This window comes from Equus przewalskii, chromosome 25, assembly GCF_037783145.1.
Source record: "Equus przewalskii isolate Varuska chromosome 25, EquPr2, whole genome shotgun sequence".
NCBI lineage: Eukaryota > Metazoa > Chordata > Mammalia > Perissodactyla > Equidae > Equus > Equus przewalskii.
This window is the reverse complement of record NC_091855.1, coordinates 12,979,127-12,994,976: the sequence shown is the minus strand read 5'-3', so window position 1 is coordinate 12,994,976 and position 15,850 is coordinate 12,979,127. Positions and strand designations below refer to the sequence as shown.

The window sequence follows — 15,850 nt, the reverse complement described above, 5'->3', positions numbered from 1 at the left end:
TTCCACTTAAATGAGGTAGCTAGAGTAATCAAATTCACAGAAACAGAAAGTAGAATGGTGGTTGCCAGGGGCTGGGTGAGGGGGAAATGGGGAGCTGTTATTTAATAAGTAAAGAATTTCAGTTTTGCAAGATGAAAACAGTTCTGGAGATTAGTTGTACAGCAATGTGAATGTACTTGATACTAATGAACTGTACACTTAAAAATGGTTAAGATGGTAAATTTTATGTTATGTGTATTTTACTATAAAAATGAAAAAAAAATTTTTAAATGTCACTGATGACTGGCAAAAACAGTTTCAGGGAATAGTGATGCCTCTATAAAAAGAGGCAAGTCAGGAAGGAAGTACTCCATTCTTCACGGTAGGAAGGGAAAGATGGTGAGTGAGATTAGGTAATGGTGGAACATCAGGTGGAAATATCCCAAGGAAGTTGAAAATGAAGCCCTGAACTTACAAAAGAGGTCAGGATTGGGGCTATAGATATGGGAAATTACCTGCATATATTTGACATGAGAGAAAAACTCTAAGGGAGAATTTAGAGGGAATGGAGGAGGACAGCAGAGAACAGAATCTTGGGGGAATACTCCATTTAGGGAATGGGAGAAAGATAATGAACAATGAAAGGGAATAAAGAAGTAGTAGCCACAGCATCAAGAGAGAACAGAGTCACAGAACACAAGGAAAGAGACAGTTTCAAAGTGTTGGGCGAGGAGTGTCACTGATGTCAAATGGTATAGATAAGTTAAGGAGAATGAGTATCAGAGCAGGACTTGGGGATTAGGAGATTATTAGTGTACAGGAAAGCAGTTTCTGTAGTAACGGGGCACTAATCAGATTTGGGAATTTTATGAGAAAGTGGACAGTGAGGAAGGAAGGGCAGTGGGTGAAGACCTCTCTTTCAACAAATTTAGTAGTGAATAGGAGGGGAACAGTGCAGTAGCTCAAGGAGCAACAAGGTGTTAAATATTTGGATGTAGAAGGGAGACAAACCACTAGAGAGAAAACAATGAAAGACAGAAGACATAAGAAATAATTTAGAAGCCAAAGTTTTAAAGAAGGTGAGAAAGAATGGGTTTAAAGGTAGAAGTAGAAGAATTGTTCTTATAAAGGAGAATTACTTTTTCCTTTTAGATTGGAAGAAAGGAAGATAGCTACAAGAATGGAGAAAATTTTGAGGTAAAGAGAAAGGAAGATGAGGGAGTCCCCATCCAGTTCAGTTTGACAAATATGTTCTTAGCTTCATTTTTTCTATAAAGGTGGTGAGGTCATCTGCCAAGAGTGACAGAGTAGGGCTGTTACTGAGGTTTAAAGAATGTATAGAATGTATGAATGATCTACCCACTGAAGGAATGTGCTAGGAAATCAACAAGACAGTTATATCAGAATTATTGAGCAACTCTAAGTGCCAGGTTGACATTAAATGGCAGAAATATGTAGTGGGCCAGGTAATCACAGTTCCACGAGTTTTTCCAGTTATGTTTTTCTGGTTGGGAGCAAAAATGGAGAGAGTGGAGGATGGAGTCATTCCATTTGGATATTAGCATAGCAAGCAAAGGAAGAGATTAAACGAGTGAACCTATCTGAAGTGTTAGTGAGGGCAACTTTAAAGTGGTGAGCCATGGTCTTTAATCTGGACAAGAAGTTTAGTATAGCTAGAAGACATGGACTATCTAACCTGACAGATTTCAGAGATTTCCATTGAAAAGCTGGAGAAATGAAATTTAAGGAAGATATTGCCATTGAAAAGCTGGAGAAATGAAACTTAAGGAAGCTTTAGTCAGAAGCATAGTGGCAGAGTGGAAAAAAGTCATAATGGCCAAAAGACTTAGGTGTAAAACCAGGCTCCACTGCTTATGCAAAATATATGATGTTGGGCAAGTTGCTTTGTTTTTGAGTTTCAATTTTCTCTCACATAAAATGAAGGATAATTATACTAACCTCATGGTGTTGCTTTAATCATAAAACATATAGCAGTACTGGTCATAGGTCATAGTAGGCACTCAACTTCCTACTCCTTCTCATATTAACAGGGACAAAGACTTTAAAGACACTAGTTTTATAACAGCAGCTGCTTGTGGAAGGCCCCAAAGAATATTATATGGAGATTTTAGACAGACTTTATATTTCTAAAGTTCAAACTTGTTTTTACAGGCCTCTGTTACTGACAATGGCCAAGAAAATTTCAAAAGATGGAATAGAATAAGCAAAGGCATAGTGGAGATACATATACTTCATTCTCTGTGTGTGTATGTGTATACGAGAGGGAAAATATGAGTGAATGAATATGAGTTATGGAATATGGCTGAAGGTGACTGAAATAGCACCCTCAAAACTAAAAGACCTAGCATCTACTGAAGAAATAATTACTGCTAATATTTTGGGTAACTAGATAACAAATATACAATCTTGACTTCTGAAGATAATGGCAGCTGGTTGACTGATGTCCAGTCTAAAGACCTGAAGGTCACCATCTAAAGTTTCAAGGGGATCAGAGTGTATTTTATGAATAAAGATATGTCACCAAGAGTCAAAACAGAAAATAAAACTGGGAAATATAAAGGTTGGGGAAAGGAGAGCAAGATACAGCTGCCTCCTAAGTGTAAAATTGCATCTCCTAACTTCTATTTATACTCATTTCCAGGTGACTTTCTCTAGTCTCATGATTTTAAATATTATCTATATGCTGATAACATCCAAATGTATGCCTTTGATTCTAATCTTTCTCCTAAGCTCCAGGCTAATACATTCAATTACCTACTCAATATTTCCACTAGAATTTCTAATAAGTATGTCAAACTTAACACGTCCAAAATGGAATCCCTGATTTCTACTGCCTAATGTTTCTCATCTAGGTAAATGATAACTATCCTTAGAATTGCTCAGGCCAAGACCTTGAAATTCATCTTGACCCTTCACTTTCTCTTATATTCTACCATGAATTCACTAGCAAATCCTGCTGGCTTTATCTTCAAAATATATCCTGCGTCTGTTTACTTCTCATCATCTCCACCGCTGCGACTCCGGTCCAAATCTCTCACTAGAGTATTGCATATCCTCCTAACTAGCCTCTCTGCTTTTTCCCTTTTCCCTCCAATATGCCATGGCATATAGAAGCCAGAGTAAACATTTAAAAATTTAACACATGTTCTGTTCCACATTGTATTTCCCTTCCTCAAAACTGGCCACTTAGAATAAAATGATCTTGCTTTTGTTACCTCTCCCACCTCATCTCCTTTTACTTTGCTCCTCTCTCTCTACTTCAGCCAGAATGACCTCCTTGCTAGTCCTCAAACATGACAAGCATGCACCCCATCTCAGGGCTTTTGTTTGTTGTTCCCTTTGCTTGGAACACAATTCCCTTTACATGGCATACAACCTCAATGTCTTCAGATTTCCACTGTAATTTGACCTCATCAGTGAGGCCTGATTACCCTATATGAAAAACAAGACTCTATCAGTCAGCTCTGGACAGGAAAACCAAAATCTTCTAGGTATTTCAACAGGGATTGGGTCGGGTGAGAGAAGGCAGGATTTAATACAGGGAATTGGTTACAAATGTGTGTTGGAAGAGTTGGAGAAACAAAAAGAGAAAAGTGTGTTACCAAAGATCAGTAACTGCAGGAAGTCACTGTTGATGCCAAAGCTATTGGTGGACAGTGATGTTACCGAGTATTGAGGAAGCTTGTACTTCTGCTACCTTCTTTCCACTTTCTATTATCATGTTAATGCATCCCAAGGGCAAAAACTAAACCAACGGGACCACAGCTGAAAAGAGAGCCTGGGAAATCACGTTTTCAGGCTTCCGGCCTTACTGTACAGGGGAGAGTATAAAAGGGCTGATGTGGGATAAGTTTCCACAGATAATATCTGGCATATACCTCATCTACTGCCACTCTGTATCATCTTACCGTTCTTTTTCTTCTCCATACCACTAACCACTATTTGTTTGTTTACCGACTATCCCCACCATTAGAATATAAATTCTGTAAGAACAGGGAATTTGTCTGTCTTTCTGCTATATCTCCAGTAGCCAGAACAGTGCCTGATATCAGTATGGTAGCACACTAAGAGAGGAGGAATGGAGGGAGGGGCCTGACCCTGTGGAGAGGAGTATTTTAACACTGACATTGTTTAGAATTGCCAGTGCACAGTAATAATAAAAAGAAGAATGTCTTACGGTCAGTTTTATTATTGTTTTCTAATTTTCTACAGATAATGCATCCTCTTATGTGAGGGTAATGGATTAACAAAACCCTTTCTCTATCTCTAAGGACAAATCTGGCCTTGGGTTAACTTTCTAGCTCTGTTCCTCTGGAAATGTGATAAAGACGAAATGTCACCTTGTTGCTAGGCAACATTTCTTATGGTAAAAATGATCTCTGATTGGGAACCTGTATATGGATGGACTAGAAAGCACTATAAATGAATGATAAACACCTAGCGGGAAGCCACACTTTTGGGCTTCCTAAATGTGGTGACACTTGTAACTGGGCATTTTTGTTGTGGGGACCCTGGAAGCTGCCTAAGACTGTTTTGAGAAATATTGATTCCTATGTAGCACATGGACCTTCTAAGTTGGTGGCTCCTATACTCTCCTAATATAATTCTTGTTTCCTTGCACCTGAGTATCACCTGAAGAACAAAGAGAACAGGTAGCTATTGGACGGCTGTGTAGACTGCTTAGAGGACTAGTCCCACAGAAGAAGAAAGCCTGATGTTGCCCTGCTGGATGAATTCTGTTCAATGCCTTTCTAAGCAAACTGTTTCAGGTATAGTGTATTCACATTTTGTAAGTCTGATGTTTAGTTAAGAGAACCCCTGGCGGGCATTCCACTATGTAGTAGATGCTCAATAAATATTTATCGAACAAATGCATGAGGTTGGAAACACATGCCCACAATTATGTAATTACTGGATGGTATTAGCTAAATCATAACATGCATAGTTTGTGGAAATCAATAAATGTCTCCATTGGCTATTCTGTGTTATAGTTCATAATTGTACCTCCCCAATTTTGAAATAATTCCCTCGTCCTGAAGAAGCTCAGGTAGTCACAAAATATTGCACAGGTTTTAAATATCGTCTATATAGACATCTTGTATGGCATTCTTTGGATTGCCCAAGGCCACTGTTCTGTTTACCAATATACCATGATGGATTCAAGAAGGGGATATATGCGAAGCCATATATATCAGGGATAATCAGAACTAATACTTAAGGAGAGCTTGTGCTGTGACTGACTAAATTATAGACTTGACACATTAATAGAGGAATGTAATTTCTTTTGGCCTCTCTGAAAATAAATGATTTTTTTTCCTATTATTTTCTGGCTATCTGGGAATCTCAAGCCCTCAGAAGAAACACTATGCTTTATTTATCTCTTTTATCCTAGGTTCCATTATAGCATCTGGCAAAGAGGTACCCAATAAACATTTGTTTAAACTATATGGTCAGAGAGAGTCATAACAACAGCTAACTTTGGACAAGAGTAGGGGAGGAATGTCAAGCTTACATTGACTAAGAGATTAAAGAATTCAGAAGCATTATTCTCTTGGAAAACCATGGTAAGTATAGCAGACCAGAGAAAGTAGGGGAAGGGAGTCATATAGAATCTACCATAACCTCTCTAAGAATAATCAAGTGTACAGGGGCAGGGAAGTAGGACTACAAATTTTTCCTTAGATTCCATGATGTAAGTACCATTTCTGTTCTTATCCCATCACTTTTCCACCACCACTAGTAAGTAGTGTTAGTAAAGAGTGTAAAAGACAGCTTTAAAAAAAACACTACCAAGGTACTCTGGGGGATAACTGAGACTATTTGTCCAGTTCTACAAAAGCATTAGGAAGAATACAAGAAATATAGCTTAAACAATATTGCCTAATAACTAGTTATTTATGAATTTGCTCATTCTCTTTAGCTTTCCCAAACTTCACGAACTCTCATAGATGCACAAAGCATATAAATAAATCACAAGTAAGAGTAGCTCATGAAGTCAACCAGTTTAACAGAAATTTCTTTCTGATGCTAAACATATTGTCAGTTGGTCCTAGAGATATTAAAATCTTCACTATGTAGATCAATTGAAAAGAACGTTTGTTTTGAGTCAATCAGTAGTTTTAGGGAATGACTAGAGCGCCTACACAGGGAAGTAAGCAAATCTAGAATATTGATTTATCTATCCATTAGCAAAACAAAATATTCCATTCTTTTCTTTTGCCCTTTCTAAAAGAACTATAACGGTAATTAAGAGAGGCCCTTGAAAATGTTCATTTCCAAGACCTTAAGAAATTAAAAATAATGGTAACAAATGGCTTATTTTCAGGACAAAATTAAAGATTAAAAAAGAAAAAAACGAAATCCTGTTCATAATTTTTTAAATATTAAGGGTCTAAAAAAATTATTTAAAAAAATCTCAATAGTTTCTGATTCTGCTCTTAGGCTTTGAATTTCCAGCAGATTCACTTTTCAATATTCCCAGTTTGACTTTTGAGCCTCCAATTGAAGTTTTGTATAACCTAAGCAAAACGAGGAACTGGAGTTTTTCAAGAGTTCTCAGAAAAAGACGGACCAAATTCCCCTTCTTAAATCAAGGCTGAAATGATATTTTGACACATTCTGAATAGCATGCCACTTAGAGATGCTATCTTTAGAAAAACAAACCAACCAACCTGATTTTCAACTCCTTCCTTGTGATTAAAGATCACAAAGAACTTGTAGCAAGAAGAAGTTAGGATTAGCCATGGTGTCCTGATTCATTGAATTACCTCCCACACTTAGGTGGCCCATCATCTTAGCAGCAGAGTGGGTACAATTCATTGTCCTGATACACTAAGTACTGAGTTTGCACAGTTGAATACCTATAGCTAACAGTCAACGTTCTTTGTTTGTATGTACCAAGCGTGTGGAAGGGCCATTAGTTGTAATAGTTCCTTCTAATAAATGGAAGGGAATATTTCTTAATATATAATTTCTAGTTCTTCCTTCTTTTCATCTTCTGCACTTGGACTATGCTGAGGCCAATTTATTATTTCCCTGTTACAGGAATGTGGTAAGACATATAACCCACAATGTTCTGTTTACAACACAGAACAGATGTCAGATGTCAGAAATACTTTTATCTGAAACTCTTTCCTCACCCCCCTTTTTTTTTTACCTCATTCCCTGTTGACATGACTGCAACCACTGGGAACTTATTAACTTCAACCTCTGTGACACCTACAGTGGCCAGAAGACCAATCTCTGATGGGCCCATGTGGGTTCCTTTGGCCAAAACGCATTCTCCTCTTTTAATGTCATGGCCGATAGGTCTGAAAGTCAAAGCAGAACCATAAACAATAAGACTAAGAATAATATTTTCTCAACTCAGAGGGAAAATTTAGTGTCAGAGAAGGAGGACACTCAAGGGGGGAAAAAGTGACAAGATGACGTAGAATCGAAATAATAAAATGAAGAGATTCTAAAAACTCCATGCTTTTTTAATTAAAAAGTTTAAATCACATAACAGAAGACAGAAATAAGATTTGTATGTATTACTGCTAAAAAGGAATATGTTACTTCATATTTGAAAATTATTTTACAAATTGCTTTGTACTACATTACAGTCAAAAACACCAGTTGCAAACTTTGTTTGATTTAAGGCAAGAATTTACATGAAAATATCTAGAGCATTAATGATAAGAGGTCCGTAGCTTGTTAGCTTTGTGGTGAAGAGAATAATGCTGCTGAGGTTCCAGCTGTGGACATAGTTTTCATCGGGACCTCTTAGCTGGTCCAGTTCTGTGGCTACACAGGTTCATTCACTCGGCCTGCTGTCACAGGGAGAGGAGAAGTGTAGCATTGTCACAAGGAAATGTTAACAAATTAGTATTAATGGAGTCAGAGCAAACATATTCCATTGTAAGAAAAATAATTTAAAGTACATGCATTACTTATGGTAGGACAGCAGTCTCATCTTGTATATAAAGAGGAGCAGATTATTCCATCATTATTGGTAGTCAGTAGAGGAGGGGCTGTCAGCTAATTGTGTAAATATCCAGTTTTGGAATTATCTGTGTTAATGCCAAATTCTGGATTATCTAGGAGTAGAATTAGCTATGGATTATGTAGGCTCATGACTTTACCTCCTTCTCATGTTGCTTTTGACTATCTACTTTGCCTTTACCATCTTCGCGAAAAAGTAATCAGGGCAGACATGGGATGTAGAATTCAGAAAAATTCATTTTGCTGCTTGTTAAAAGCCCTGAAAGCTAATGGCTAATTGACTAATGATTGAGCTGTGGATTTATAATAGCCATGCTTTCCTGAGTTTATGATCATGGAGAAGCAAAAGCTGGCTATACATTCTATATGTTATGAACTTACCTGATATCTTGGCCTGGCCGAGCTTGCACCAGAATTCGTACTTCAAGTTCCTCAGTGCCCTGTGATAAGAATAAGTCACGTAATTTCAAAAAGAACAATCTAACAGAATTTCTGATCAACAGAATTTAGCTACTCAAATGCTTTTACATTCAGAATATATACAAATGTAGAGAAAAATAAAACTATCTGCTAAACCCTTTGAACACAATGAATTTCCTGAAAAACTAGGTTAGATGCCAAGGAATAAATAAATAAATAAAACATTTGCAAGCATTTAAAAAATGTACCAATTCAAATATTGAATCCTACTTGGTAAGTAGTATTTTCAAGGAAAAACAAAATATATATACGTATGTGGCTATCCTAATAGACACAGTGAATTTGCATGGAGATAACCCATCTCTTCTGTTCCCACGAATCATGGGTACAACACTACACTAAAGTTCCCAAATATCTGCAGAAATTTGAGGGAAGGACTTATAGTTTGCCTGGCAGTAGGTTTCTGTAAATTAATGGTGATCATCAATTTTACATTTATGGGCTGTGAATAATATTGTGACACTGGAACTATGTCTTGTCATCTGGCAGAGTCTGTGGATGCATGTGTTCTGGATTTCAATACTCTGCTGGCTTCTCTGATGCCAGTAAATCTGCTGGACAGTTTTAACAGCAGGCAATGTGATCTGTATGCCAAGAGTTCAATTTTCTAAGCCTAACATGTTGGGAAAGTGATTAAAAAGAAAATCCCCAGATCAAGAAAAGTGGCTGTCTCTCAGCATGGCTGAATTTTACTCTATACTGAGCCCAGGAGAATATATATTTATTTTTAACTCTAGTTTTTAAAATATAAGATGTCTTAAACTTCTTCACAAAATGAGTAAGGTAGCCAGTTGTTAAAACCTCGGTTGAAACTATTTTTTTATTAGTGGCTCAACCTCTGGTTTCAATACTCATCACTAGTTTCAATGAGATGAAGGCCTCCTTAGACCAAAAAAGATCCCAGGTTCTTTATTTAAGGCAATAGAGGGGGAACTGACATCAATTTAATATCTCCAGGCTGTCATTTGGTGGCACAGATATTCCTGAATTATAGAAAACCAGAACTGGTTTAGTTGCTTAGTGTAATACTCAAGAACTGGCCCAAATGTTCTATGCTAAATTCTTCTCTATTAAATTCTCCTTCATATTTTATCAGAAGCTTGTCCTGATGAGCAAATTTCTCAGCCAGAAGGTATGTCAATAGTTAATATCTCTGCTCTTCTATCTTGAGGTAATTTTTTTACTCGTTTGCATGTGAAATTTCTCGGATCAAATGTGGTTCAAATTCTGCTATAATCACAGCGATGATCATAAAAATTTTCTCCTGTAACAAAAGATTTTCAAGCCTAAGGCAAATCCTTCTTTACTGGAGACCCATATATGCAAGATCTTAACATAACCAAAAAAAACTGAGTTAATCTCATAAACATTGCAGAAAATGGGCATGACTTATAATATTGCCATAGAAATGGAGCAGTAAGACCTGGTAATGACGTACATCATCGGATTCCCTGATAAGTTCGGTATCTTCCACTTGTACTACTGCATCAGCACCGCAGGGGATGGGAGCACCTGTTGTAACTCGCATGACTTGTCCTGGCATTACTGTCTGAGTCGGCTGAAAATGCAAACATGTAAGAAAGAATTGATTTACTTTGCTGCTGCAAAGGAAAAGTCTGCAGGAGATGGAATATTTTTAGAAACAAACCATAAAAGGAAAGTCTTACAGTCTTACTAATTTTGGGCCAATGTGATAAAAGTCACAAACAGGTGCACTTATACCAAAGAAACTTTAACTTGATTTAAGATAATGACTATTAGATGTCTTTCTTGTTACCCTGTTTTCCTTTTGAAGAACTGCCACTTACATTTGCCACTATTGTCTCTCACTCAAATAACGTGAATTTTCTTAATATATGTAAAGTGATTCAAGAATCTTTAAGAAAGAAAATGCCATGCAATATGATTCTATGAATGACAACATTATATCCCAGATTTTCATCATCTGAGCTTTCATATGGATGGTATGGGAGACTGACTACAGGATATGCCCTGCAAACTCCCCCAGCATACGGAAAAGCAGATTTCTGAAAGATCCATCTCATAGGATTGGTCTGGCCTCAGAAGAGTCGGTTGTCATGGGTCATGATTTAGGTTGGAGTTGGGAAAACGAATGCTTCAGATTTCCCCTAAAAGAAAATTCTGAGATAATATTAATTCCCCAATAAAAAAGCTATCTTTCCAAAGATATCTGCTTCATAAGTATTTAAAATCTTGGGTCACAAGAATGTGAGCATACTTAAAACTACTGAACTGTACACTTAAAAATGGTTAAGATGCTACATTTTATGCTGTGTGTTTTTTTACCACGTTTAAAAAAAATTTTAGGGAACAGTTAAGGAAAAATATTCCTCCATTAGATGAACAAAGTAAAACTGGAAATTTATTTATTAGAAAAGGCTTAAAAAGCTTCTTTCCATAATATTATTGCTGCAAACAATACCACCAACAGCTACTATTTATTGAAGCCTCAATCTATGCTAGGTTCAGCGTTAAGTGCATTATTATATTCTAAAATATAAGCTCTACAAAGATAGGAATTTGTTTTGTTTTCTGTTGGCCTCTCCAGATCACATCCCCATTCTCTATCCTGTGTTGTAGCCCAGAAGGCTGACCTCTATGGACTGTTGCAACCAGGTTCCATCACTCTGGCTGCTAATTAGATTCAGTCAATGAGAAGGACTAACAAGAGATCAGAGGGTGAGAGAGTGAGAAAAGTAGGGTTTTATTCCTCTTGCTCTTTCCCAGCTAGGCTGCAGTTTGGTGATGGCTATGTCATCTCTACCACTGAGGACTACAGCTCCTGTTGGGTGGCCCTCTCCCATAGCTATGAATCTCCCCAGGTCCAGGTATGACTCTCTGCCTTTGTCCCTTCAGATCTAGAGGTGGTAATGGAATCTCAGTGTTACTAGCACCTAGGTGCTTCACATTTCTTTGTTAATTTCCTTTAACCCTTTCTATATCTTAGATGTAGTCCCTGCATTAACCTTCTTTAATCATCCCTTTTCCAGACATATTTATTGCTTTATCATCCTAACGCCTAGAAAGTATCTGGCACAACGTTGGCAGTCAATAAATATTCCAGAATGAATGAATGAACATGCATGATCTCATTATCACAACAACTACATCAAGTATGCAGTCCTTCTTGACTTACAACTCCAGTGTTCTCCCTGCTACTCTCCCACAGTCACTGGAGAAAGAGATTCTTGGGATCAGATCTGGCACTGAACTATGTACCTTATATCCCCTTATTCTGTTATTAGAATAAAAGACATTCCAGCCTTATTCAGAATTGTTACACTTTAATGTAATATTCTACCAAGATAATGCATAGGATTTAAAATGAACAATGTAGGGTTTAATACATTAAATTTTTAAAAAACCTTCAACCCCAGATATTACTACTTGTCTGAGACATCTCTTAATCCACTATATATGACCATTTTGCAGTGCAGTGATTTTTGATGAAAAAAATTAAAGTTTTGAGTTGATATGTGTTTTTTTTTTTTTTTGAGGAAGATTAGCCCTGAGCTGACATCTGCCACCAGTCCTCCTCTTTTTGCTGAAGAAGATTGGCCCTGAGATAACATCTGTGCCCATTTTTCTCTATTTTATATGTGGGACACCTGCCACAGTATGGCTTGATAAGCAGTGCCAGGTCCACGCCTGGGATCTGAACTGGCGAACCACAGGCCACTGAAGCAGAGTGTGTGAATTTAACTGCTACACTACCAGGGCTGGCCTCAATATATGTGTTTTTTTAGTAGAGGTGCTAATGCCAAAACTATCTTTGGAGCTTGTGGAACAAAGATATTTAATATAGGCCTAAGGAAGTATTTCTTTTGCTGAAAGTGCTTTTTTTTTTTTTTTTGAGGAAGATTAACCCTGAGCTAACATCTGCTGCCAAGCCTCTTTTTTTTGCTGAGGAAGACTGGCCCTGAGCTAACATCGGTGCCCATCTTCCTCTACTTTATATGTGGGAGGTGTGCCCATCTTCCTCTACTTTATATGTGGGATGTCTGCCACAGCATGGATTGACAAGTGGTACATAGGTCTGTACCTAGGATCCGAACCGGGAAACCCAGGCCACCGAAGCAGAACGTGGGAACTTAACCGCTGCACTGCCAGGCTGGCCCCTGAAAGTGCCCTTTTGACCAAGGCAGAAAGTGAATCCTAAAGCGAGTTTCAGGGCAGTTGCCTCTTAAGCTGAAGTGTGTTAGCCTGGAGCCCTGCCTCAATTAGTTGGGTTCAATGTATCATATTCTGTAAACTTACTTTAAGTTTTACTGTAGTTTTACCAGTAATTTTCTCCACTCCTTGGCTTGAACCAACTAAGGAGGGTTTTTGTATGGTTATTAAATAAAAAATTTGGCTCCTTTCCAAGACCAGTAATTCTAAGTAGTAGGTGAAGGATTCCTACCAGCTCACTTATATTAAATCTAATGTAAAAGATATTATTGCATATATAAAGACATTTATATATCCGCTTAGAGGAGACATATAAACTGCAATTGAACTGAATCAACTGAAAAACTCTAACAATACATGAAGTACTTCTTTTAGATTGTTAAGACTAGTAACTAATTCTTTTTTATTTTTGTTGATATGCTTTACATATTTATATAAAGTAAAAACAGTTAAAATTTTGATTTTTCCTTAATGGAGGTATTGAGTTGGATGATTTGAGCTTTGTCCAATGATAGTACTTTATAATTACGTAGTATTTTCTTTCAAAGTGTTCAGGGCTAATCAATAGGACCAAACTATAAGTGATTTAAAGTCAAGTATTTTGGTACACCAAGAAACCAAAATCACTGTCTCAGTGTATGCAATGGCACCCTAATGCTTAAGGGTATTTACTTTCAATAAGTGAGCAGTTTGGCTCTTGTAAGATCTCTGAGATTACTATAAAGTCTGTATGATACATCAGTTATATGGTTATATAGATATTATATAGTATATCAATATATAGATATAGATACAGTTATATAGATGACAGACATCACGGATAATTGAAGAAAAATTCCATTTTCTTGTATACTTTCATTTTTTTCCCCATCAAACTTTTATAAGAACTTACAAGAAGTTGACAACTTTTAAGTTTTATAACTTTTCTTATGCTCCTAGTTCTCTAGTACAGTTGGAAGTCTTAACTAGTAAATAAAGTTTAAGAAGTCCACAAGGTCCTTAACAATCTGCTACCTATTCCTATGTATACTAGGCTGTGGCTACCATAAATTATTTGCAGTTCCCTAAGCATTCTATGCAATTTTTTATTTTAAAGATTGGCACCTGAGTTAACATCTGTTGCCAATCTTCTTCTTTTTTTTTCTTCTTCTCCCCAAAGCCCCCCAGAACATAGTTATATATTCTAGTTGAGAGTGGCTCTGGTTGTGCTATGTGGGACACTGCCTCAGCATGGCCGGACGAGTGGTGCCATGTCTGCGCCTGGGATCTGAACCAGCGAAACCCTGGACTGTGGCAACAGAGTGCGTGAACTTAACCACTCAGCCACGGGGCTGGCACCTCCATGCAATTTTTAAAACATCTTTGGGTCTTGACTTAAACTGTTCTCTCTGCCTGGAATGTCCCTTTCTCATTTCTGTCTTTGTAAAACTCTCTTAGCCCAGCTGCAGTGTCATCTCTCCAATCCTCCTAGGATGAAATGCTCAACCTCTCTATTATGCTCCACAGCACATGACTGAAGCACTAGTTCAAAATGTAACACATTGTATTATATCTAGTTGTTTATACTCTGTCTCCTCCACTAGATATAAACTCCTTAAGAGTTGTAGTCACATCTTAAGCTACTTCATATCCCTAAAACTTCCCATAGCGCCTGCTACACGTAGTAAGTATGTTTGATGAATGTTGGCCAGACTCGACTGAAGATCAAAGACATATTCCTTGAATAATTGATATTTTGTGGCTTTGTTATAAAAACAGATTCTTTAGATGTCCATTGTTGATGGAAATATGTACCAAGAAGTCAAATAAATTATGAGATCACAATGTAAGTCATTTATAAAAAAGGGTCCCAGGCCTAGCTGTTCTTTTTGTTAGGAAAGGAGTCATGGGGACTAAAACCAGCCTGTGTACAGTATGAACACGATCTAATCACTACAGTGCCAGGCTTAGCTTCAGAGATCTGTATACAGTATTCCTCATGGACGTAGAGATGGGGAGTGATTCGGGTCACTACCATTGGCACCATCCTTCTCTATATGCTTCCTCAACCCCTCTCTATTTTCAGGACATAAGGGAGTACCTGCTAAGCCAAGGAAGAAAATACGTGGGACACAGCTTTTGCCCAAACTGCCATATATATATTTTTTTCTTTATTTCCTCCTTTATTTTTATATAATGCGAGTACTTGACAGTAGAAAAGCGTCTTGGTCTTCCTCTAGTTCTATTTAATAAGATACGAGCTCTTTTACCCAACCTTCACAACTCATTGGATTAACGCATGTTCTCTATTTCCTCTTAAACATAATGATGCCCACAGCACAATTTAAGTTTGAAGGTGTTACACTCTTCTTTTGTACACCTGTAAACTACTGCTCTAAGATTCAGTTGAACTTGTCCCCAAACTTGTTTGTGCCAGTTTGTGGCAATAGTTGCTACTGAATTATGTAACTTAAAAAATATTACAAAACCCAATGATACATGAATGTGAAAAGAGTTATTTTTTCCTATAAAAATTAAGTTAAACCTTTGGAAAAACTTAATTAAAAATGCTGCTAAAAAACACTGTTGTCAAATTAGGTGTGGGTGAAGCAACTGTAAAAAATTATAAAAATATAATAAAAATTTAGAAGGATTCTATTCTTAGATACTTTGCAAATATCCTTTCTTTCAGATGTGATTTATGTAAGGAAGACTAGACATAAATTCAAATAGCAGGTACTTATTAAAAGAAAAGCCTTGGCTCTCCATCAAATTATTAACAAACAAACATTCATTTAAGTTAAATTTATCTTTATTTTAAAAAGATAAAATAACTTCCCACTTTAACTTATTTCCAATTAAACAGCCAATTACCGGGTATCAAAGGCATTAAATTAAGAGGACTTCTACTGTACCTCCATTATGGCCCATTAGTGCTTAATTTCTTAATAGAAATATATGTATACCTGTTCCCTGACTAGCTTCCTAATGAGAAAAATTAATCTAAATGATTAGCTAGAAAGGTTAAATAATCTGCTTTTTCTAAATTTCCATTTTCAACACAAGTTGGGAAAAAGTCTGAGAAGACCACTCAGAAATTGAAGTTATATTCAGAACATTAATGTTTACACAGGAAGACAGAGTCATCCAATAACAGGGCTAGAAAATGCTTGTGGGGCATGTCTGTGAGACATACCAACAACACCATGCCATATAT

At 37.0% G+C, this 15,850-nt stretch overlaps 1 protein-coding gene across 50 annotated transcripts in view; it reads right to left on the bottom strand.

The window, feature by feature from the left end:
* The window catches only part of GPHN (gephyrin), a 564,043-nt gene that overhangs the window by 69,472 nt on the left and 478,721 nt on the right, over positions 1-15,850 (bottom strand). For 28 of the 50 annotated variants that reach the window (XM_070594056.1, XM_070594022.1, XM_070594031.1 and 25 more), the window contains 3 exons: positions 9,902-10,021; positions 8,365-8,423; positions 7,157-7,310 (listed from right to left, as the gene is read on the bottom strand). In XM_070594056.1, the coding sequence (XP_070450157.1) occupies positions 7,157-7,310; positions 8,365-8,423; positions 9,902-10,021 (333 nt within the window). Of the gene's footprint in view, positions 1-7,156; positions 7,311-8,364; positions 8,424-9,886; positions 10,022-15,850 lie in introns of all 50 variants that reach the window. The other 22 variants (XM_070594020.1, XM_070594030.1, XM_070594040.1 and 19 more) reach the window with 1 other exon arrangement.